Here is a 24,156-nt window from a genome sequence, read left to right as displayed (position 1 = left end):
AATATCATTTTTTTTATTCAGATATTCTAGGATTGCTCGAAAACAGTAGATGTACAGTGGCCTCCACAAGCATTTATCCTGTTACCAAAGATGTCCTGTTCTGATTTACAGATGATCTACACAGTTGTTAAAGAGCACAAAATTTGAACGGTGAAACTGAACATTTTTATGGATGAAGAAGTTGAATGTCCGCAAAAGCCTGAAAAAAATGAAACAATTAGTGTTAAACGTAATTTTAATTGCTTATGTCAATGAGCACCTAAGTCAATACCCAGTGAAGGCACCTTTGGCAGCAATTTACAGCTGTAGTTGCTTTTGGGGGAAGACTACAAATTTTGCTTACCAGAATGGTGCTGTTTCCACCCATGCATCACAGCAAACTTGCTCAAGCGCTAACAGAGTGGTTTGGATGAAACAGCAGTTTTCAGATCTTGCCACAGATGTTCTCGAATTTCAAGTCACAATTTTGAAGGACATTGTCGAAATCCTACAAGAAGAAAGTGAATGTCCTTAATGACTGGATATTCACTCTCTTCTTGTAGGGTTTTGACCAGTCTTCTTGTAATGCCATACCTACAGCTCTGGATCATTGTCTTCCTAAAAGGTGAATTTTCATCCCATTTCATTTATGTTTTTAGTAAGCTGAAGGAGGATTTCCCTGCAAAATTGCATGTACTTTTGCTCCATCCATCAATTTTTCTAGCAGCTTTACGCAATACAGGGTGTGGGTGAGATGGGGCCTATTCCAGTAAGCAAAGGGCACGATGCAATCATATCGCAGGCCAGACAGACACAAACACACTCACACCATTCACCCCAGGGCCAATTAACCCATGAGTCTATGTCTTTGGACAGTGGGAGGAAAAACAGGGAAACAAGGGGAAATAACACACACACTTCCCACAGAGAACACCCCAGGAATTGGGCCAGGGCCCCAGCACTGTGAGGTAGCAATGCTAACCACTGTGCCACACCGCTGCCCTGCTCCATCCATCTTCTCGATAAAACTGAAAACTGTTAGCTTTGTGCTAAGCAACACTTTTGTGTTTAGAACCAAAAAGTTCTTTAAAATTTCTCAGACCCAAAAACATTTTTGGCATATATCTGCAGTATTGTTTCAATACATCATTGAAGACTAAACACGGGATCTGTGGTGCGTTTTGCACTCTGCTAGACATGCCAGCTTTGTGGAGTAACCAGGATATTTTTGACTCTCTCATCTCAGCCTGTAGTTCTTAAAGTCACTGCTGTAGCATTCTTAAACTTAAATTCCTCCTCGGCCAGCTGCTACGTTTGGAGAGGAAGCCTGATCTAGGCAGTTTCTGGATGGTTTGATAAACCATCCACATTTTTAGACTCAACATCCCCATTGTCAGATGTTCCAGGGTCTGAAATTTTGTTTAAACCCTTCTGATTTATTATCAGTATAATGTTTAAGCCATTTTTCAACTGATTGAATGCCTGTTATATCCTTTCCATTCCTATTTACAGTACATTGAATATGTAATGTCTTCTTTACTTTTGCCCATTTATCAAGCATCCAACTCCAGTTGCGCACAAAGAGGAGCAGAGCCACAGAGTCATATGATTTTGATTCCTCTTAATTGGAGAAACGCTCCTAGCTGCTATGGTCAAAAATGCCAGCAGATCTCCACTGGTCTGAAGTAGTCTTTGTGTAAACTGGGGTGAAATCGAGTCACGTCAAAGTAGGACCTTACGCAATCTATCTGTAGGGCTGGAATTTTAGGGGTTGCTGAATTCACTACTTTGAAAACAAGTCCCAAAAAGAAACTGCTGTTGTTTTCAGTCACAAAGCCCCAGCATAAAAAATGAACAAAAAAGTTTTGATGTGGGTTTTGAGGTCCAATTTAAACCAGATGGCATCTTAAGTTATGTTTTTTTTTTTTCAAATTATCGTGCTATACAACTATCGTGCTATACTCCATAAATTTAAAGATAAAAGAATATTGTCAAGTATCAGTCTTGAAGTATAGGGCAAAATACAGTATTTCCACAAAGTAGAATGCACTCAAGATCCATAAATGACTTGCCTTTCTGTGTGTTGCTTCCTGTATTGGAAAAAGCAGTTGAAAAGGATGGAAGAAACAATATTGAGTATAATTTGAATAGTACCTGAAGGGAGAGGTGTATTTTGTAGTATGTTCTAAGCCATTTTGTAAATCTCTCAAAGCTTTTTAGAAAAGTGAAATTTCAGTAAAGAATTTGGAACTTCCCATGAAATGTAGAGGCTTGAGGGAAAAAAAAAAGAACTGGTTCAAGTAGATAGAGGCTGCACTGTTATGTCGGGTAGCTGTTTCTTCGGCCTGCTTGGTTCCTAGCTCTTGAGTAGCTGACTCTCCCCTGAGGTTTGAGAAATGCTGTGGTTTGGGGCACAGGTAAAGACGAAGAGTGTTGCTGTTGTGATCTGAGTCTGTTCACACTGGGCCAGTGTTTCCCTCACATGAATTCATTCACACTACGCCAGACTGAGACGAGCTCAACAATGAAGTCCATTCTGTACTGTTGTTCTGTTACTTGTCTTTTTAAAAATAAAGCATGAACTAATTTCTTTAATAATTTCAGCAATTATAAACAAATGGAACTAACATTTAAAAAAAAAAGGTTTTTTTTTTCCTGTTACGGTTTTAGTTTTTCTTTTGTTCTTTTTAACAATTTTGAACATTTGAAATGCCTCGTAATGTCATATTTGTGCTTTTGCATGCTATTTCAGTGAAAATGTGTCCGTTGCCCAGAGACAAGGGTGGACAATATTAGATCTGTGGCCGGGGATTTTATGTTTCTTAACTGGATTTCTAATGGGGCATATTTCATTGAGAAAAGCATCTTTAACACCCACCTTAGAGTGGGTTTTACCTAAATTCCAGACTGACTCAAGTTCCAGACTGTGTGCATGTCTTCTGTGATATTTCTGCATTCCTTGGAGAAAATCTGTTGTGTCATTGAAAAACCTCACTATCAGTGTAGCTCACAATTATGTCTGCTTTCTCTGACAGATAAGCCCTAAAAACTGTAGAAATTACAAAATCCATTTGACCAGTCAGACTTTTCTAATCAGGGTTACCACACATCCAGTAGTTTCCGGACATGTCCTCTTTAGTTCTTGAATCTCCATCCATCTCAAAACTTGACATGTTCAGGATTTTTACCTTGTTCTTTTTTCCCCCCAAAGACTTTAGATTCAAAATAGTTCTAGGGATTAAGAGAGCGTTGCCCAGAGACTATGTGTTGATGATAGTCGTAGACGTGTCTAGTTCACTGCCCTATTCATTTTCCACCTCAACTGATAATCACTTTAATACCCACTGATACAAATACCACCAGGACACCCCCCACACACACCTGTCAACAGGGTGTCCTCTGGTCTGAATGTTCAAAATGGTAGCCCTAAATAAAATAATCCAAACTAAAAGTACCATTTTTTTCTATATACAGTATTATAACCTTTATATGGAATTCTGTATAGTTCTAGTGATGTACAAATGCATGCACATGGCTGTCAGGACTGTGTTTAACTTAAGGAAGGTAAATTTTATCCAAAACACATGACTTGACCAGAGATGCTGTCTCCATGGAACATGTCTAAACATGTTCAGCATTGAGAATCATAAATGAAGCACTATGTTTTCCGGAATAAACTGACTCACGACCCATGACTCGCCTGCTGAAGTTCCTTTCCTGGAACAGTTCTGAAAGGGGTTCGAAAAAAATACTCCAGAACATACAGAGGGAGAGATGTACTGTAAATGTTTATTTGTGAACAGGTGAACTGTGATTAAGTGTGAACTGAATACCAGACCTCGAAAACATGACTTAACTTCCCTACTTTTTTTTTTTACCACGACACTTGACGACTGACCAACACATGCTCTGTGACATCCTACAGTTCCTGCCTCAGACTGCAGCTGTCAAGGAAAATACTCATTGCCTGCTGCAAAACTCAGAATTCTGTTAGCAGCTATTTTCGGCGCTAGCTTTATTTTACCAGCAGCTTCCTGGTAAAACAAAACAAACAGGCGAGTTTCAGGAGAAAACCAAGGAGGGCAGACGATTTGCTTTCCCACCCCTTCCCAAAAACAAACAAACCCCAGCAGCCAAAATTGTTAGCAGAGAAACCATGGCTCCGATACAGTAGGTTCAGTCCCCGAAACTGCCTTGTTTAAAATGTCAGGTATCAAAAGGGGTCTCTTTTGCTTTTACCCCTATTACAATGCCCTTCTGTCTCTTGTGTTCGAAGTTATGAAGGATCCAGAACTGTAGGGAGGCATGAAATCTCAGTGCAGGCCTTTTCTGAGTGCTTTTAATATGTTAGACACAGTCATGAACAGCATCCTGTGTGTCCCTATAAAAAAATAAAACACTGTGTTCAAACAAGGATATATATGGAACGACATATATATTTAAACAGCAGCGTGGTAATAATACTTCTCATTCTCAGAAATACAAACCATGTGACGTCCAGTTGTCCCTAATTTTTCCTAGGTTTAGTGATATGAACTGGCCTTATCTTCCCTGGTCAGTCTAAATAAAAACTTCTTTGTTACTGAGCCAACAAGTGTCCTTGCCTTCAGACATGCAGTAACACAAGTAGAATGGGCTCAGCTTGTTAGTTTTGATTTATCACCTTTTAGATGGGCACATCATCAAACACCTAGTGTAATAAGATCACTTTCTTAGCCATATACAATTTCTTGTATTAGGAATTTGTCTTTTCCCATACCCCAACTTGCTCTCCATGAGACACACAGACAGGGAGAGACGCTTGGGGTCAAAGCGCAGGGTCAGCCATTTATACGGCGCCCCTGGAGCAGTTGGGGTTAAGGGCCTTGCTCAGGGGCCCGACAGAGTAGGATTCCTCTGCTGGCCGCGGGATATGAACCGGCAACCTTCCAGCCACAGGCACAGATCCTTAGCCACCGCACTGCCCCTAAAAAAACACTAAAATATAAAAAAACAGAAAAAATATAATCCATTGTTTAGTTCTAGGAGTAAATAACTCACATTCATAATGTTTAGAAAGGTCCATTTTGTCTTATCCTCCATCCCTAACCCTAGCTCCATACATTTTAATACTGAGAAACGAGTGGAGAATCAGCAATAGTCCATATGACTGCATGGGATTGAGAAGCGTTTTGTTGACTGCAGTGTTAAAATAGAAAATCACTGCTCTTTAGACAACTTTGCAAATGCAGAATGGAAAACTTTGGTAACTGGAGTTTGAAAATGGCCTCTTGTGAAACTCTATGTTAACAGCACATATAATAGTGGATGTTAAAAAATGCTGCAGCAAAGGTTAGGATTAGAAGTTCCAGCAAAGTTTGATTGAAATCAAGTCTGCTATTGTGTTTCAGAGGGACAAATGTAATGAGTTTTAGATGTAGAATGTAGATTTATCGCTTTTAAGAATGGCATATCGTCAAACGTTCTGCACTAAATCTATGTTAAGATGAATTCATTGTGAGGTGGTACCATATCACCAGTTCTGATCTTTGCCAATATGCTAGAGATGAGATTCATTTTTATATACAGTGGAACTTTAAAAAATTTAAGACTAATCAAAGCGATGTCCTAAGATTAAGACTCTCACAACTGTAACTGAAGCATGCTTTTTTTTTCAAAGGCACTGGAACTGTTCTTTGGAAGTAAGGAACTATATACAGAGTGGCATGTGTTCACCTGAGGGCTGAGCAGTGATGTGCTATATTCTCAAGGAGGAAAAATTACAAGTCAGGCTTGCTTTTCCATTATGCTGTTCATGCTAAACTGAGGTTACAGATTCCGAACCCCTACAATATTACATAGATATGCAGGTGTCCTGCAGTGTGAACATTACAGGATTGCTGTGAATTCAGTGCCTGAACTCTGTTGTAAAATCAACTAGTAGGAGGAAACCTCAGTTGTGGTCCCCAGACTTTAGTTTTTCATGTAATAACGTTCTTAAAAGTTATTAATCTAGTGCTTTCCATTTACACAAGAAAGATTACAAGCCTAATAGTTGGTCCCCATGGTCTTTAGCTTTGCTCTTGTTCCAGTTTCAGACACTTAAGCATATTAAAATAGGAATATTGGGGAAAAAAACAGGCAGGACGCCAAAAGACGAAGGTGTGAAGAAGGGAAGAAGAGACTAAGACTATTAAACAAGTCGAAAAGTCGCATATTCAGGAAGAGACCATCCCTCTTCCCGAGAACCGCAAAGCACGAAGCGCACGCGCACAATTTGCGCTTGGACTTGGCCTACTTGTGACGTCACTGCCCTGAGAAGCGCGGCTTTGTGACGTGCGTGCGCATGCGGAACTGATGTTTTTTAAAAAAACGCGTTGTGCAAAAAAGTGAAGTTTGGGGTTCGGATATAAAACTAAATTTAGTGCTCATTTTTAATGACGACAGTAACGGCCGTCAATTTCAGCATGATGCCCATGCTGCAAACCCTGACGGTGTCTTTGTGGTTTTCTGAGTTGTGAGCGCTGATAGTGGCGCTTTTCGCCACCACTAGAGTAAAGTCTGATGTTGTAGTGGTACCGGACGTTGTTTACAGATATTGTTATTTAATCTTTTTTCTCTTTCTGGTGGAAATAACCTACTCGAGTGAAGTGAGCTCTTTCATTCTGACAAGAGGCGGTTGTATTATACGTGCTACAGCCCAGGCCTACGAAGCCTGGGGGTTTCCTGCAAGGCAATGTCCGGGACAGAAGTTGACACCGACGAAGTGCAAGAGCAGGTAATAAGGAGAGATTTCATAGCGAATGTGAAGTGCAATATAATTTTCCGCACTGGTTTTATTTCCTGTCGAGGACCGTGTAACAATTCTTGCTCTCCGTGCATTTAAAAAAAACCGCGTGTGTTCTGCTGAAAAGTTGTGTACAGAAGTTTTGCCTCGTTTGCACCACTGAGCCCGCTTCTTCTTCTTCTTCTTCTTCTTCTTCTCGTCTTGTGCGCTGATTTTGATCGTCTCACGCTTTTATAATATACATACTCGTTTTTAAACGTTAATAACATGACGTTGCGGTTATGAAACCCGTCACGTGTGGGGGAGGACCACGTGACCAAGCGCGGAACAGCGACATTTCACGTTTCGGCGACTTGGAACTTTAATAATGTCGGAAAAGCTGCACCAAAGCGGGGGGAAACAACGACATTTAGCGTTTACTTGGTATGGCCTTGTAACATTTTTTATAAGTCAGGTACATATACCTGACTTAGAAAGGTCAGGGCTCCCCTTTATTCTTTTTTGCTATTTATCTGACGAACACCGCCGTGGCGTCTCAAGCCCTTTTAATCTCGTAGGCGAGGCGAGACGCGGAGAAGAGCGATTAGCCTCCAGGGTCGTGCGCCCGGGGCATGTCGGGGCACATCTGGCCGCTGCGCGGCGGCCGCGAGTGAGTGAGTGAGTCAGCACTTGCGCGCCAGTCATGCTGCGACATGTCCGGCCCTCGGCGCCCATAGGCTGTTCTCGGAGCCGCATCAGCGAGGCCGGCGGGTCTAGCCCCGACATGTCCCGGCCAGGCTTTTTAAATGCGCTCGCCACCGGGGAAGCGCCTCCGCGTCGCCGAGAGACCAGCCACTGAGCACTTTATGTACTGTGAATAACTCCTATGAAATTCGTATTTATTTTTCGTGCATCGGAAAGGTACGGTTATTTGTGCCCGGCCTGTTTTAGCTTTTAGCAGTTGTTGGAAACCGTCACTGGTTGTTGTACGGCTCTTTGAGATGGGGGTACTGTGGATGGTTTAATATAAAAGAAGTTACTTTAGTGTCTGTTTGATTTCAGTTTGTGTGCTGCAATAGGTGAAGCGTATGTCGCGGCTCTGTCGTGTTTCTGGTTCGATTATTCCTGATATGTGCGGTTGTTACCTTTGAAAATACTAAGCGCGACTTGTCAAATCCAGGACCTGCAGAGCCGGTGTGTCTGCGATGTTCATTCCATCTGGGCTCTTAACTAGCCGGCTACTGGTTTAACTGGGTCAGACCGCTTCTCCCAGCTCTCCAGGTGCCGCTGCTGCTGGTTCTGAGACTGGCTTTCCACACCTGCACACCGAGGCCAGCATTGGCGACCCTTGCTGAAGTGGACGGGGCTGCGTCTCTTTCCAAAGCTTGTTCCCATCGTTTTTACTGTTTTCTTCTTCTTCTCCGTTGCAGATGACTGACGGAATGGCAACTGCTAACTGCTTAAGCAGTTCACAGATAAATGGGACAGATAATGAAAAGCTCGTAAGTCATTTCCTTGGCCTTTTGTCACACAGTTTGAAATAATGTTCCAGCCCTGGGGAATAACTAAATGTGAATTGCTCTATATGCAGGTTAAACCAAAAACAAAACTGCACGCTTTGCTACAGCATGCTGGAGCCGATAAAGATATTTTCACAATGAAGGAGGTAAGTACTTGTCTACTGGTATGTAGTTTGATAACATTCTCCATCTGAATCTCTTCAAGGGAGACACGGGAGTGGCGTTTTGCCTTCTTTGAGTCTCAGAAATACCCAGAGAGTCCAGGTGGTTAGTGACAGTTTTTATGAAGTCCTGTGCTGTGTTTCTGCTGTAACAAGGGAGTGGCCACAGGGAAGCCACTGGTTAAATGTGCTGCACTTCCCTGGGCTGGGTTGAGCTTTCAACACATTACCATCGACTCTTGCATTGCATTAAAACAACTGCTTCCTAATCAAAGTGTACAATTTAAATTGGCGTGTTACCTTTCCCCGGAATGAAATTATTCTTTTTACCAGGGACTTGACCCTGTTTACAGCTGACTTTTTTTCTAAAGTAGATAAACCTCTTCAGATGTGATCAATCTGAACCTTTATTTGTAATGCAAGACATTACATTTTTAAATCACAGTTCTACAAATGAAGTGAAAAGAGAGGGATATTGGCTCTATAGTTCATGTACTGCTGGTGGGAAGTACCAAATGGATATGGCCTGAGACTTTTTAAAAATGTCTGCTTACAGGTTACTCATGGAAACAAAATGTGGAGGTCATGTGATCTGAAGTTTTATTTAACCTAAAAAAAAGAAAATATTATACTGTCATTTGAAAAATCAGTATTTGTTTCAGTTTATGAAATATCACATTGTCCGTAAAACTACTTTGTAAATTTGTTAAAATTAGAGCCTCTTGTCCTTGATGTAAAAGTGCCTCTTTATCTTAATAAAAATCTTGTTCAGGGGTTTGTCAGCTACAACAGGTCTTGATGTCATTTAAATGACGGGTCAAAAAATAAAAAGGATTAAGACTAAGTGGAACCTTACAACTTCCATTGTTGGGTGAAGTTGGATCACAGACTGTGGTGATGATAATAGTAATGCACAACAGAGACTTGTTTCTAAGCGCTATGTGAAAAGAGACCTTACAAATGACACATGATATACTGTAGATACTGCAGGTCACCTGAAACCCAATTCTTCTTCAAAGCAAATTTAAAGGTCATTAACATGAATATTTCTGGTTTTGTTTTGACTGTAGTGTCAGCTGAGAGAGGGAGGGTGTACTTTAATAATACTTCAGAGGTTTGCTTATGAAAGCAGCTGATTTTGTAAGCAGTAAGTCAATAGTGTTGTGGTGACAATGCTGGGGCATGTTTCTTTCCTCATCTTCATGACTTGATGCAGAGACGTGTGAGCTGTTCTACTTAAAGTACCAGTTAGGTATTGTTACAGGTAAGTTTAGCAGCCCATCAGTTTGGAATAGCCTACAGAACTTTTGTAAATATTTTCCAAATTAATGTTAACATAATATTGCAGTTGCTCAGAAACAGTGTTTTCTCAATGTTTTGATGAATATTTTTGCATTTTAGATCATGTTTTACCTCGGGCAGTATATAATGGATAAGCAGCTTTATGACAAGAAGCAGCAACACATAGTCCATTGTACAAATGACCTTCTGGGGGACGTTCTGGGAGTGAACAGCTTCTCAGTTAAAGAGCCTCGGTACGTGTAACTTTGCCTCAGTGTAAGTAAATAACTCTCCTGGAGTGCTGCTGGCCTTCAATGAGAGTTAGCAGCTGTCTCAGGCAAGCTACAGCGACACCTTGGGCAGTAACAAATCCCACAGGGATGTTAACTATTACAATATGTTTAAATGGTCTTATTTGGGATAAATGTCCAGAGTAGAAAATTTGTGACTTTGTCAGGAATTTGTTGCTGTTTGCCCCTTAAGTGCCAGTCATTTTTCAGAATGTCCCAAAACCTTAGGCCAATCTTCCACAATACTATAGACTGTAACTTTCTTTTTCTTTTAGGAATCTCTACGCTTTGATTTCCAAGAACCTGATTGCAGTCAAAAATGAAGGTATATTTGTGTGTTTTTCAACATCCTTCAACTTTTTTTCTGCTGGCTCTTGAAGTATGCAGTGGGTGTGCTGTGTGAAATATGGGGTCAGCAAGTGTCGAAGGACTAGCAGATGCAGTAGTGCTGTGCTATTATGGTCATCTGAAAACAATATAGTTTTTGTATCCCCTATACTCTGATTCTATAAATGTGAGGGAAAAAGCTTGCCTTTTCTATAGATGATGCATATAGAAAGATTAACAACATATAGGTATATGAAGAGATAACTGACAAACTAATGTGTTTTGTTTTAATGGTAACCAATAATTCTCAACATACTGTCCTAAATTCTTGCTTTGCCATTATCTAGGGAAGGCTTGTATTAATGAAATGACCGAATATTTATGAAGCAACACCAGCTGATCTTTTCTGATACTGTTATTAAATGCCTAATATCAGTTTATTTTATGAAGATTCACAGACTGCATTCACGGAACTCAGAAGTCAAAGCGAACCTGACAGAGGACCTCAGGTAATTAACTTCAGAGTACTCCAAATATTGACTTTTTAGTAATATACAAAGAACAGTATTATTGGTGCCAGTAGTCATATAGTTATGCCCTACTGACACAAAAACAAAAGTAATTCATAGCTGGTATGTACAGGTAACTGCCAAAATAAAGGAAACACTTAAGTAAATGAGGAATATTGAACACGGGTGCTTCTACAGTGGATCCCGAGTTACTTAAGCCAGTGGTTCTCAAACTGCGGTACGCCAAATGACCCTGGAAATTTGTTGTGGGCACTGAAGTATTGGGAATTAAAAATCGAATAATTAAAAATTATGTAAATTTTTCACATGTAATTTACTTAATCAGTTTCAAAAAGCTTGAGACAGGATTTCATGTTTTCTATTTTAATCAAATTAGTTTGTGTAAAATACGCAGCCTACATACTTAGCTACGTTGATACAGCGCGCTCTAATACTTGAGTGTTCATACTCCTCTCGTCCATTGAGAAAGACACCTTGGGGCCAAATTCGAAAATGATCGAAAATGAATACCTCGAAAATCAAGTATTATGAACCGGTGGATCACGGTCACCCATTGAGAACGAGGAGGATTATATATTTTCCACTAGGATTTTATCATATTTGAACATCAAAAAAAGAGTACACCCTGAGGAACTTTCCTATTGTCTTATCTGGGAAGGGGGTCGGGATGGAGAGGGCTCTCAAAATATCCCATGTTTTATGTTCATTAGTAAAGTAACTGTAATGTTTAACTGTGAAATGCATAAGTCCCCTCTGCTGCAATACAGTATCTTCTGTTTTGCTGCCAGATTTTACAAAAGAATCTGTTAACTTGATTGACGAACTCTCTCCTCGGAGGGCCTTTTTGTGTTTGTCTAAGTCAACATGAGCTTGCAAGTCAAGTACACCTTTATTTGCCATGAAGACAAAAGTGCCAGGCTTACACACCAACCATTTAGCTTAGAAAACAGAAATTTATTTTTTAGTTCTGCTGTGAATTTAGACTTTCACTTCGGCATTGTGTTTGAGGTTAGGAAAACGAGAAACAAAATAAGGGAGCCTTTTGAGGGAATGCTCCTGCACAAACGTGAGTAAGGACACTGAAATTGACGTCCGATTTTGCACTCTCATTACATAATCGTACACGTACAGGACGAAAACTGAACGACAACATGGGTCATGAAGCGTGATGTGTACACAGCATGTAAAACAAGTTGGATGACGCCTTCCTTTCCACTCCACATTTGGCGGAGGCTTCACAATTTTTATTCATCTCGCTTAGTAATTTCAAAGTTGCTTTTTTTATTCAACTTATCACCACTCTGTTAAAGTGGGTAACGATTCACATCCTTTGTAGTATTGAATTTTCATAAAAAGCACTCGGAAAAAGAGGTTGAGTTGAGTTGCAGCGCATAAACCCCTTGTTACAACTAAAAATGCACTTTTGTGAGTGAAGTGGTGAAGAGAATATAGGCAGTGGGGAAAAAGTCATGGTCAAATGAGTCATCCTCCACCATGTTCTCAAAATGCAGATGAGTACGTGGTGCACACCAGAAGAAGCCTACAGGCTTGAGTGCTAGTTTTTCAAGATGAAGAGTTCTGGCCTCTGTGTTATGGTGTGGGGTGTATTTTCAAGGTGTGGTTTAGGTCCACTCGACCCATTAGAGGGCAAGGCAAATGCAAATGGATGCATTCTGATTGTGTTCATCCTATGGTGAAGCATTTCTATCCTGATGGTACTGGAACCTTCCAGGATGACGGTAAGCCCATCCACAGGATAAAAGTCAACAGAACGCCAAGTGAAGGAATGTCTGAAGGAAGAACAGTGTCGCTTCGCTCCTGTAGAGTTCCAGACACTTGTAGAATATATGCCAAGGTGCATTGAAGCTCTTCTGATGACTTTTGGTGGTCCAGTGCCCTTTTAAGATACTTTGTTTCTTTTATTTGGGCAGTTACCTGTAGCGCAGTATGATAGTACACTATTCCTCGGTTGATTCCTCAGACTGCTGAAATGGATTTTGTTAGTCAAGTTCTAAATAAGGTTTGTATAATTTTAGTTTGTGTGAAATTGTATGCATGTTTAACATATTCAGAAACCTTTGTTGCAGTACATTTTACAGTGATAATCTGCAGCAGTCCTTTTTTTTTCAGACTGTAGGAGGTTAAAAGCATTGCAGATAGAGATCTTATGTATTGTAAGGTAGGGTAGCCTACTTTGATTATTTTTCTTAGCAGTTCTATTTTGTATCTTTTGTAGGAATTTGATTCAGAAATCACAAAAGGAGAAAGTAACAGAGCATCAGCCGATGCTTCCTGTTCATATACCGCTGGACGAAGAAGGCGGAGAAGTAGTGACCCTGGTGGGTACCTCGGACAGTTTTTTTTTCTTTTTTTACGTCTTATTTAAACTAGCATTAAGGAGTTTTCTGCTTGGTTAACTTAATACTATGCCCACAGGGTGATCCTGGGCTTGTGAAGTAGGGGCTTTCTAAACATATTAGCAGGGACTGGATTTTAGTCCCAGCATATAAAGTTGTTCAGTAATCAAACTAGTACCTATCACAAATAATTACATTGCTGATATTCCCCGGAGTGCTGTGATCACTTGTAATGAAGGCAGCATTACCACCTTGTAGCCCACCCTTGACAGTTCTCTCAGAAGCTGGTCAAGGTTGTCTGCTCGTTACTGGGATGGGGGAGGCTGGTAAGGAAAATCAGGCAGCATCTTAAGTGGTGTTCATAGACCAGTTGGGAGATGTTTTGGGCTGGTGACGAGGGCTAAAATGTTTTGGAAGGTAAGGAGACAGTAACAGAAGGACCGTCCTACTTGATTGTTAAATATCCTAATATAGTTTTCTGTAGAACAGGGGAGTTAACCAGAATGCTGTGGTTAAGTTCCATTTTTGACCATGCATAGTTCAGCCTATGTTGAGTTTTGTCCTTAAGAGTTGAAATGATTTTTCAACTCTCTGTGTGATCCGCTGTGTGTGGAAACTGTTTCTCATACAGGTGATTTCACTGATATCTTGGTGTTGGCATTCATGTGAGCCTTGTGTTTGAAGCCAGTCATATGCAGAGAAGCTAGTGTTTGTTTTGCCTTTTCTTGACTTGATTATTGCAGTGCTTCCTGATGTATCCAAACATGTTCAAGCTGCAGTATATTCAGAACTTAGATGCTCAGATCTGAACTAAAGCTAAAGTGCATGAGGATTTTACTCCTGTTTTAGCTTCATTGAACTGGCTTCATGCAGATTTTACTCTGAAATCCACATTAGCTCCTTCTCACTTTTAAAAGGGAACTGCAATACCAATTTCTCCAATTTAGTTTTTAGATCTCGGTAACAAAATACATTGACTGTTTTGCCAAATTTTAATTCTGAATTAAGCACAAAATCATTAACTTTATGAAAATGCTGAATTTTCCTCAATTTGTTGTACTCGCCTCAGGTGGGAACGAGAGTATTCACAGATTATGAAGTGGAGTGGCTTTTCCTGCTAACTCGTCACAAGCCTGCTTGCTTACAATGCAATAAGACCCTCTTCCCGTCTCTGGAGGTTTTGTTACCTCGTTCTGAATCGCAGAATATGGTTTTGCACATACCTGGATATTTGCTCTATTTTGTGATGTGAATAGGAGATTTAAAATGTTATTGTGTACATTTTACTTTCACTGTGGTTTAAAATGCCTTCGCCAATGCCTGTTCTTTCTAACCCCAAAATGTAAAAAGTGTTACAGTTCCCCTTTGAGGGCTTATATAATGAGTTACGGTTATCTTCCTATACAGTCCAGTAATTTACTGAAACCATGAAAAGCTTTCTGCTTTCGGTTCTGCAGAAATCCTGTCTTAAAAGTTCAAATTACACGCTAGCTTTTATATAATGTATTGTATGAGGCTGAGTGTTAATTTTTCAAATGTTTATTTCACTTTGAGATGTCATCAAAGTTGGGAGGAAGTGATAAAATGCTTGTATAAAATCTCACTTTATTTCAACAAATAACAACAGATGTGAAGGAAAAATAAGTCAAGTGTTTTAAAATCCAAATGGAATTCGCTGGAAAGTCCAAAACATCAAAGTCGATCTCTGAAGCTTGCAGCGGGAATTGTTTTGTTTTGGGAGGTATGCCTTTAAGTTGTGATTTTTTTTTCTGTTAACAAGAAACATCCACTGATGAAGAGCTGTGTGACCGACGGAAAAGACACAAGTCTGACAGCATCTCTCTCACGTTTGATGAAAGCTTGTCCTGGTGCATCATTGGAGGTTTGCGTAGAGATAGTGTAAGCAGTGAATCATCAGATTCTCGAGATAATGCTGTAAGTAAAGTATTTTCACTATAATCATTTTAGAGTTAATGTCTTAAATAGAACTGGAAATGTCAGAATGTGTTTCTGAAAAATTGTTTTTGTAATGTAGAATTTGCAAAGCTTAAAACATTACTTAATTTTAAGTAATGAAGTAAGAGATGGTTCAACTACCATGTTTCAGTACTCATCCCTACAATTTTTCAGTTATTCATCCTTCATTAAAAAAAAGGAGGAGATTTTATTCGATTTATTAACCATTGATATTCCAATTTTTCTTGACCAAAGCAATTTTATGATCAGGTCTTTTTAATTTTATTGACAAAATAACATTACTGTGACTACAAAATCAGGGAGAATCCAACTTGGTAGGCCTGTTTATGCTAAAGAAACGATTTCCTGTTATTTAAGATCATTGTTTTTCTTACAGGACTTAAACACTTCTACAGGTGAAGACTCTGAAAGTTCATTCAGTCACGATTCTGATTCAGACAACTTCAGTGTGGAGTTTGAGGTGGAATCGATATACTCTGATACCTACAGCCTCAATGATGAGACTTCAGAGCTGACGGATGCAGATGATGAGGTTTTTAATTATTTTCTTAAAGAGAGATGCCCTGTAATTGCTGAGATCCAAAATTAGGCATACATGTGGACAATTAATTTTTTTTCTGTAGATGTACCGGTATGAGAGATTGTCCAGCACATAACTAGTGCACTGTTTAGAAAAAGCATATAAAGTAATACTGCCTCTGACAGTACTAAGGGAAATCTCAAGTAATAATCAGGGCCATATACATGTAGTGTATATGGGAAATGGAAACAGCAATCTACAGCTGACTTAATAGGGTGTTGAGCCACCACATGCACCCTTTGCGTGCCATGGAATACAGTCAGCCAGCATCTGGAATTCTGCAGCAGGGGTGCGGCACCACTCTTCCATGAAAAAGTCTGGTTGATGTGTGTGGAAAACGCTGTCACGGGTGTTGTTCCAGCATATCCCCTATGAGCTGGATTGGGTTCAGACCTCGTGACTGACAAAAGCATCAGTATCAAGTTCATCAAACCACTGGGTGACCACATGCGCTCTGTGGATGGGATCATTACCGTTCTGGAGGAATGCACCCAAACCATGCCAGGGAAATGCGCCCCACAGTGAAATTCAGGATGGAATGTGGGGTCTGTTGAGCTGTAGTTGACCTCTTGTTCTGCACTTTGAATTAATGCACATATCATTCCTCAAATCTGCCCTTCTGCACACTGTTGCAATTTGCTGATGTCATTCCCTGGGAGGTCCATGCTGACCTGGCCTTAGACAGTGCTGCTTGTGAAACATCAGCAAGTTGAGCTGTCTTGGCTACTGAAGCTTATACCAAGCTCATTCCAGCAGTCACCCCTCTTCAAAGTCACTTAAGTCTCTTCTTGCAGCCGTGATGGCCAGACGTATAGGCAACTAGGTGTTTCATAAATTACTCTAAGCATGCTGGGCATTTATTTGCTTAATGAAGAAGCCATACCTGTGTGGAAGCTGTTTGCTTAAATTAAATGTGATGTGCCTCATTTAACCAATACCACCACTTCAATTCCAAGGGTCAGGGAGAGGAAGATCAAATTCTACAGTTTTAAACAAGGAAATATGTTTAATGACATGAATTAACCCACTTGCAAAGATCAAATCTGGTAGTTCATGGCTGGTTAGAATAGAGTAGAAACAAGAAACACTTGCAAAATAAATATGCATTCAGGTTTTAAAATGCAGTGGATGGGTGAGTGAAAGTTTTTGTGTGATTCTGTGGTCTGGATGTCTTATAGACATGATGCATGCTGATGTCATTCCCTACATTTTGACTGGAAATTTACATATTGTCTCTCTGTTAGGTTTATGAAGTCACCATTTTTGAAGCTGATAATGGCGATGACTCCTTTGACGAGGACACCGAAATATCTGAAGCAGTACGTTGACCTACAATAAAATAGACTATTTGTAGACGTTGGTTGATCTGAATTCCTGGCTTGAAGTGGTCTGGGTTTGCTAATAGAGGGCATGGCCTGTATGTTTTTATTTCTGTGCAGTTTTTTTTTTAATTTAGAAAATTACAGCCTGTGGTAATTCATACAGAAACCCTTTTCTTTATACAGATATATAAATACAGATATTAGTTATTCGGGTGGGTAGCTGCGTCAGCAATCGTAGGCTGCAAAGGAACAAATAATAGGTTTATTCCATGCTGAAAAAAAGAAGAGAGAAAACACAACGTTTCGGCCGTAGAGCCTTCTTCAGGTGTGAGAGAGACAAGGCAGTAGGCAAAGGAAATGTAGCGGGAGAACAGAGGCTGGGAGGGAGGAGGAGTAAGAGGCGGGAGCAGGGGACAGAAAGAGGTGTGAAGTCAGAATGGGTATAGAGAGGTGTGAAATGAAACTTCCAATGAATGGAGAAAATTTACAAGAAGAGTAGTCTGTCGTTAAGAGAAGGTAGGAGGTGTGATCCTAGCTGCAGGATAAGTTTGGTTTTGGTAGTCTTTCTGATGTATGAGTTCAGAAAACCGTCTTTGAGAACACAGACGGAGAGATTAGAGAGGTTTCATCAACAGAGGATACCCCAGCAGTGTTATTGACAGGGCCATTGCCCGAGCCAAAAACACCCCCCGGACCATCAACCCAATCGGGAACTCCCGCCATAACAACCGCATTCCTTTGGTGCTTCCCTACCACCCCAACTCACTTCCTATCCCCAGGACTAATAACAACTTTTCCATCCTACACGATTATCCCTCCATTGGGGCCCTCTTTTCTGACCGCCCCATCATTTCATATCGCCGATCACCTAATCTGCGCAACCTTCTTGTTCACAGCTCCCTTGACCGCCCTCAGCAACCATCCACACCAGGCACTTTCCCTTGCAACAGAGCTCGCTGTATCACCTGCAAGTACACATCCACCACCACACTCATTCAAGGCCCCTCAGGACAATTCCGGATCACCCAGAAGGCATCTTGTACCTCCAGCAACCTTATTTACTATATCTCTTGCAGTAAATGCCCAGCCATCTACATTGGAGAAACAGGAAGGAGACTCGGAGACTGCTTCAGAGAACACGTCAGGGCTCTGAAGATTAAAGATCTCTCCAAGCCCATTGTTTCTCATTCACACCTTCCACCTTCCTTAACGACAGACTACTCTTCTTGTAAATTTTCTCCATTCACTGGAAGTTTCATTTTACACCTCTCTATACCCATTCCGACTTCACACCTCTTGATTGGCCTCTCTTTCTGTCCCCTGCTCCCGCCTCTCACTCCTCCTCCCTCCCAGCCTTTGTTCTCCTGCTACATTACCTTTGCCTACTGCCTTGTCTCTCTCAGACCTGAAGAAGGCTCTATGGCCGAAACGTTGTTTTCTCTCTTCTTTTTTTCAGCATGGAATAAACCTATTACTTGTTCCTTTGCAGATATTAGTTATGGTGGCTTGAAATCATATTAATGACAAAATTTGCATAGGTATTGCACATACAAAATTGGAAATGGGCTATATTTATAGTATGCGGTCTTAATTTTGAATGAAATTAGCAAGTGATGAAACCTAGACCAGCTGCAAAGGCACAAAACAGTAAAATGGTTCTTGAGGGTTTAATGTATTAATAATCGGTCAAGAACTCTCTACTCTTTTTTGTGTTCTGAACCGACTTAGGTTGCTTCACAAGGTATTACAAAAATGTTATACTTTGGAGTTTGTTTCTTTAAAAAAGCACGAGTAAACCATGTTGAATATTTCCTAACCAAATGACCAGAAACATTAATAACCTCACGTTTCATTTCAAGGCCTGTCGTACTTAAGGTTTTTCTTCTCACTGGTATTTTTCTTCTCAAATTAGTGTTTTATTTGTTGAAGGATTACTGGAAGTGCGCGCGCTGTGATGAGCTGAACCCTCCTCTCCCACGCCACTGCAACAGGTGTTGGGGTATCCGTCAAGACTGGTTCCCAGAGTCAGACACTGATCCCAAGTCCTGGGAATCCAAATCTTCTGCTAACGCACCGGAGGATAAGTGCTCTCGGGAGGAGGGCGTGGATGTCCCCGATGGTAAGAGGTCCTGCTCCGAGCCTCCCTGCGACTCTAAGCAGGACTCTTGCAAAGAGGTCTTGGTGATGAAGAGCTGCGTGACGTCCATGTGCGAATCCCAGGAAACCCTGTGCTCCCAGCCCTCCACCTCGAGCAGCGGCACTGCGCTCAGCCAGGAGGAGGTTCCTGAGCTGGAGCGTCAGAGCAGCCTGGATTCGTGCCTCCCCCAGAGCTGCGTGGACCCCTGTGTCATCTGCCAGAGCAGACCCAAGAACGGCTGCATCGTCCACGGCCGGACGGGCCACCTCATGGCCTGCTACACCTGCGCCAAGAAACTGAAGAAGCGCAACAAGCAGTGTCCGGTGTGCAGGCAGCCCATCCAGTCGGTGGTCTTGACGTACTTCAGCTAAAAGGATGCCACAGTCCCTTCAAGTCAAAGTTAGAGCTCAGCAGTTTTAAAATACAGTAGGTGCTACTTGCTAATGACCACTCAGGTTATCAATGAGACAAAGAATCCCCCTCCCTTCAGATGTTGAAGAGACGTCGACAACGTTGAAGGAACATGGAATAGAAGTCTACATTTTTATGTTGGTGTAAAATTCCAGTTATGACTTCCAAAACTAGTATGGAATAGAAACGAGTACTTAAAGAACTTATTTTCTGAAGCACAGAGTTAAGTCTTCTGTGGGGCCGTTTTGTGTGAGAGTTCATTGTCCACGTCATTGTTCACTTTCCTAGTCTGGGTTACTAAGAGGCGAAAACTGTTTTCTGAAATCACAATACAAAGCATGTGCAGCGAAAATGTCTTAAGGTTTTGTAGTCAGGCATCTGTCTGTGCACTTAAGCCTTAAAGCAAATTTGACTGCTTATATTCTGTTAAATGAATTTGTGTAAAATTGGAGTTCATAGATTGTTTATTGTAAAATTTTGCAAATAGCCTGGTTCAGAATTGCTAATAAGTGGCATCTACTGTCCGACTGCATTTCTGATCTTTTCAGCTAAGATCTGGATATTACAGATTAGCCTTAATATTGTAATAAACCTTTTAATTTGTAAAGGCAAATTTAAATGAAATTTCATGTTTCTCTAATTCATCTAAGATTCAAGCTGGTTGTCAATTTGCTACAGATAAGTGTTTATGACTCTCCCCAACAGATTGCAAAAATTACAGAAGGTATTTGCTTTTTAATTTCCATCGGAGTCAAGATAAGTAAACTTGGGTATTAAAGTTGCCCCACGGCCAAATTTATCAATGTTTTCTACAGCAAAAGAACACTAACAGTTGTTGGAGAAGAAAAGCAATTCCAAACAAAATTAAGCACCTTTTACTGTGTGGTGGTGGTGTTTGTGGACTTGTTTGCTTGCTGTCCTTCAGACAGAAGTTGTAGTTGATTAGAGAGCAATATGCAGTCTCGCATAATCAAAAGGCTGAGCCTATGGGTTTGGATTTCTCATTGCTCCACGATATTTTGCTGCTGGCACTACTAGATGGCCCCTAAGAGGGAAATTCATTGCTGTCAAGATTTTCTTAACTTAGAAATCTATATATTGTTTATAACTAGTATACAGATTTACCTTTATCTTGTGTAAAAAGTTGTGTAAGTTTACAATATCTACTCAGGAAGAAAAGCGCACAATTAGTGAAGAGGGGCAACACCATGTTCCAGCCTGTTTTCAGAATGGACCCCCAAGAAATGTCTTGACTGAAATACATGTAAGAAAACAACATGAAAATCCTAGTGGCCCAAGAAGGCCACTTACTTTTGTTCTCAGATTAACTCTGCACTTTATAAAATTTATGCTTTTTTCACACATGGTGTGAAAACTAAGCAAATTGTGCCTTTGAAGTAGGGTGCACAACTGAAGACTGAACTGATGACTTCATGTAAATAGGTGAGGAGTGGATCGGTCTAAGTAAGATGCTGAGAATATTTAAGCCCGCCGTCTAGAAGTGTAAAAAGATATAAAAGAAATGTACTTGGGTAATGAGCATGTTTACTCTCTAAATACCAAGGAGGTTTTTCTTTGTTGTATTATTGCGTACAGTTTCCTTCATTTGAAGACCTAGCTGGTGGCGTTCCCTTTAGTAAAGAGGCACTCTGCTGTCGTTCTTATTTCATTTCAAGTTTATGAATGTCTGGGAGAGTTTGAAATCTCACATCCTTGTGTGTGGCATCTTGTCATTCCTTGATTAAAGTATGCTGTCGGCAAAGGAAAGGGCCATAGCTTTTGGTGAGGGGAGCGTGGATATGAACTGGGCATTTCACAGTGGTAGGATATACTATATGTATGTGTAGCAGGAAAATGAGCCCAGTATGAGAAAATGTGCATATTTGAAGAAGTAGCAGGTGGCTGATGTTGAAAAAAACTTCCCCTGATGTTTTCAGTTTTACGCACTCCTTAGTTCTGTCAGCGTTCTTTGTGAAGTACAAGGCAATACGGTTTTAAGATGTATTTCTGATTCTGTGTGTGTACTATATGTAACTTAATTTGAAAGTATTGTGTATATATATATAAATGTATATTCAGTGTATCAGGTTGGAGTTAGGTAACTATTATTTAATTTAATTATATGATATACCTCTAATTTATTTAGCTGTTTGTATTTTTTTTTTGGCCTTTGTGTGAAGGGAATGGATAATTAAGATTGTGCCCAAAGGGAACCCCTCGTCCAACTGTTTCTGTTTATTTGTGTTATGGGACAAATGCTGGAAAAACCTGGGAAGGTGGCGAAGTGTCATCTGAGGGCAGATGTTGGATGTTACCTTTAGTTATGGTAACTCCCCGTGCACTTAGTCACCCGAAGCCACCTGGAAAGTGAGCATACTCTTTAAGCATGTACAAACTGGCTGTGGTCTGTGGCTTCGTATTTCTGACATTTTCCCACCTAATGGAAAATTGAAAATATTTGTCCAGATACTAGTGTTCAGTTTAAATGTGATGTTTATTCCAGATTAGAAGCAAAACTGAGTTGTGCATATCAGAAGAACAAAGTTTAATCACATTTACAGTCTTCATTTTGTAACAATCTAAAATATATTTATATTTTTAATAGTGTTGGACAGTTCCATTAAGAGGCTTAATTAGCCAATGAGGAAATGGTATCAACAATACATAATCTTCCACTAGAGTTCACTTTTTGTACCTTCTTTGTCTATCAGAGTAAGTTTACACATTAAGTGCAAAAAAAGCTAATTAGACCTAAATTTTGTGTTTATAAGCAAAAGTAGACAAATTGCATTTTCTTACGAGGCTCCCATATAGGCTTAGTTTTTATTTACGAATGTTAATTGTCATTACAAATATTGTACATTTGCAATGTAGTATAATAAATAATCTAAATGTGTGGTTCGTTGTCCAAGTCAGGACAGTGAGGAGGCAGGAAAAATACAAATATTACACATGCTCACTTTTTTCCAGTGCCCGAGTTGTTCCACTGCAACTAAGCGAGGTCTTAAACACTGTAGTTAAGGACGATGCCTTGCTGTGTGTATGCCAGACGTTTCTGTACTCGCTGTAGCAGCACGTGAAATGCTAACGATGGCTTCAGTCTTGCTTTGTGTAGGCCTGATGTCCTTTTCAACTAAAGATTGTCAAATAGTTTACTGTTAAACATTGAATGACCCTCACTGGTTTTTAATGTAAACATGTTCTTATGTAAATTTGTATTCTTAAATAAAATAGTTGATTTATATGTGAAGCTTTTTTCCTACATGGTGTTTTTACCTGCGGTGTAGTTAGTTATGCTTGAAAGTTTGTGAACCCTTCAGGGCAGTCATTATTTTAGATATTATAGGGATATTATACGAACCTGAACTCTTAATGAATATATGGAATTAATATTCTAAAATAAAGACTTCCCACACATAAAAACTCAGATAATTAGGCTGTGATATTTAACAAATCACCAGATATTGTGTGCGAAAGTAAATTAACCATGTTCGGTCAAGAACTTATGGCACCTCTTTTACCAGCAATAACTTCACACAGTCGCCTCCTATAACCAATTATAATTCATAATAATTGCTTACACTTATATAGCGCTTTTCTGGACACTCCACTCAAAGCACTTAACAGGTAATGGGGACTCCCCTCCACCACCACCACTGTGCAGCCCCACCTGGATGATGCGACGGCAGCCATAGTGCGCCAGAACGCTCACCACACATCAGCTATCAGTGGGGAGGAGAGCAAGTAATGAAGGGGGAGTAATGAAGCCAATTCATAGATGGGGATTATTGGGAGGCCATGATTGGTAAGGGCCAATGGGAAATTTTGGCCAGGACGCCGGGGTCACACCCCTACTCTTTTCGAGAAATGCCCTGGGATTTTTAATGACCACAGAGAGTCAGGACCTCAGTTTTACATCTCATCCGAAGGACGGCGCCTGTTTACAGTATAGTGTCCCGTCACTATACTGGGGCATTAGGACCCACATGGACCACAGGGTGAGCACCCCCTGCTGGCCCCACCAACACTTCTTCCAGCGTACAGGTCTCCCAGATACTGACCAAGCTCACATCTGCTTAGATTCAGTGGGTTACCAGTTGTGAGTTGCAGAGTGATATGGCTGCTGGAGATATTTTTTCTCACTCTTTACAAAACTTCGCCAGCTCTGTGAGGTTTGAAGGATGTCCTGCATGAGCAGCCCTCTGCAGGTCCTGCCACAGCATTTCAGTAGGATTCATGTCAGGGCTTTGGCTTGGCCATTCCAGGACATGGAACCTCCATGTTGTCTTGTTGAAACATCCACTTGGTGCCCAGCATGAGGTTTTCGAACTGATGGCCTGACATTCTTCTCAAGAATTCCTTGATATTTCTCAGAATTCATGATTCCCTCAGTGATGTCAAGTTGCCCAGGGCCAGAGTAAGAAAAACAGCCCCATACAAGGACACTCCCACCACCATGCTTGACAGTAGGGGTAAGGTTTTGTTGGTGATAGGCTGTGTTGGCTCTTTGCCAAACATGGGCCCTCTTGTTGTGCCCAA

At 40.6% G+C, this 24,156-nt stretch overlaps 1 protein-coding gene and 1 long non-coding RNA gene across 4 annotated transcripts; one reads left to right on the top strand and one right to left on the bottom strand.

Moving 5' to 3' along the window:
• Positions 1–8: 8 nt before the first annotated feature.
• LOC148654719 (uncharacterized) lies at positions 9–5,147 on the bottom strand. The gene is made up of 3 exons (XR_015941123.1): positions 4,739–5,147; positions 4,219–4,360; positions 9–199 (listed from the first exon to the last, which is right to left on the bottom strand). It is a non-coding gene; the product is annotated as an uncharacterized LOC148654719 (long non-coding RNA).
• Positions 5,148–6,269: 1,122 nt separating this feature from the next.
• Positions 6,270–22,867, top strand: mdm2 (MDM2 proto-oncogene). 3 transcript variants are annotated; one of them, XM_088644599.1, is made up of 11 exons: positions 6,270–6,736; positions 8,155–8,226; positions 8,316–8,390; positions 9,807–9,940; positions 10,252–10,301; positions 10,754–10,812; positions 13,070–13,172; positions 14,971–15,125; positions 15,544–15,699; positions 16,992–17,066; positions 18,999–22,867. In XM_088644599.1, the coding sequence occupies exons 1-11, from the start codon at positions 6,695–6,697 to the stop codon at positions 19,575–19,577; spliced, it is 1,500 nt and encodes a 499-aa protein (XP_088500725.1). In that variant the 5' UTR covers positions 6,270–6,694; the 3' UTR covers positions 19,578–22,867. The 3 variants fall into 3 exon arrangements, with proteins under 3 accessions (XP_088500725.1, XP_088500727.1, XP_088500726.1); XM_088644601.1 differs by lacking the exon at positions 6,270–6,736 and adding an exon at positions 7,050–7,168; XM_088644600.1 differs by lacking the exon at positions 6,270–6,736 and adding an exon at positions 7,235–7,645.
• Positions 22,868–24,156: the final 1,289 nt, after the last annotated feature.

This window comes from Lepisosteus platostomus, chromosome 9 (genome assembly GCF_059453375.1).
Source record: "Lepisosteus platostomus isolate fLepPlt1 chromosome 9, fLepPlt1.hap1, whole genome shotgun sequence".
NCBI lineage: Eukaryota > Metazoa > Chordata > Actinopteri > Semionotiformes > Lepisosteidae > Lepisosteus > Lepisosteus platostomus.
This window is presented reverse-complemented; position numbering and strand designations above follow the sequence as displayed.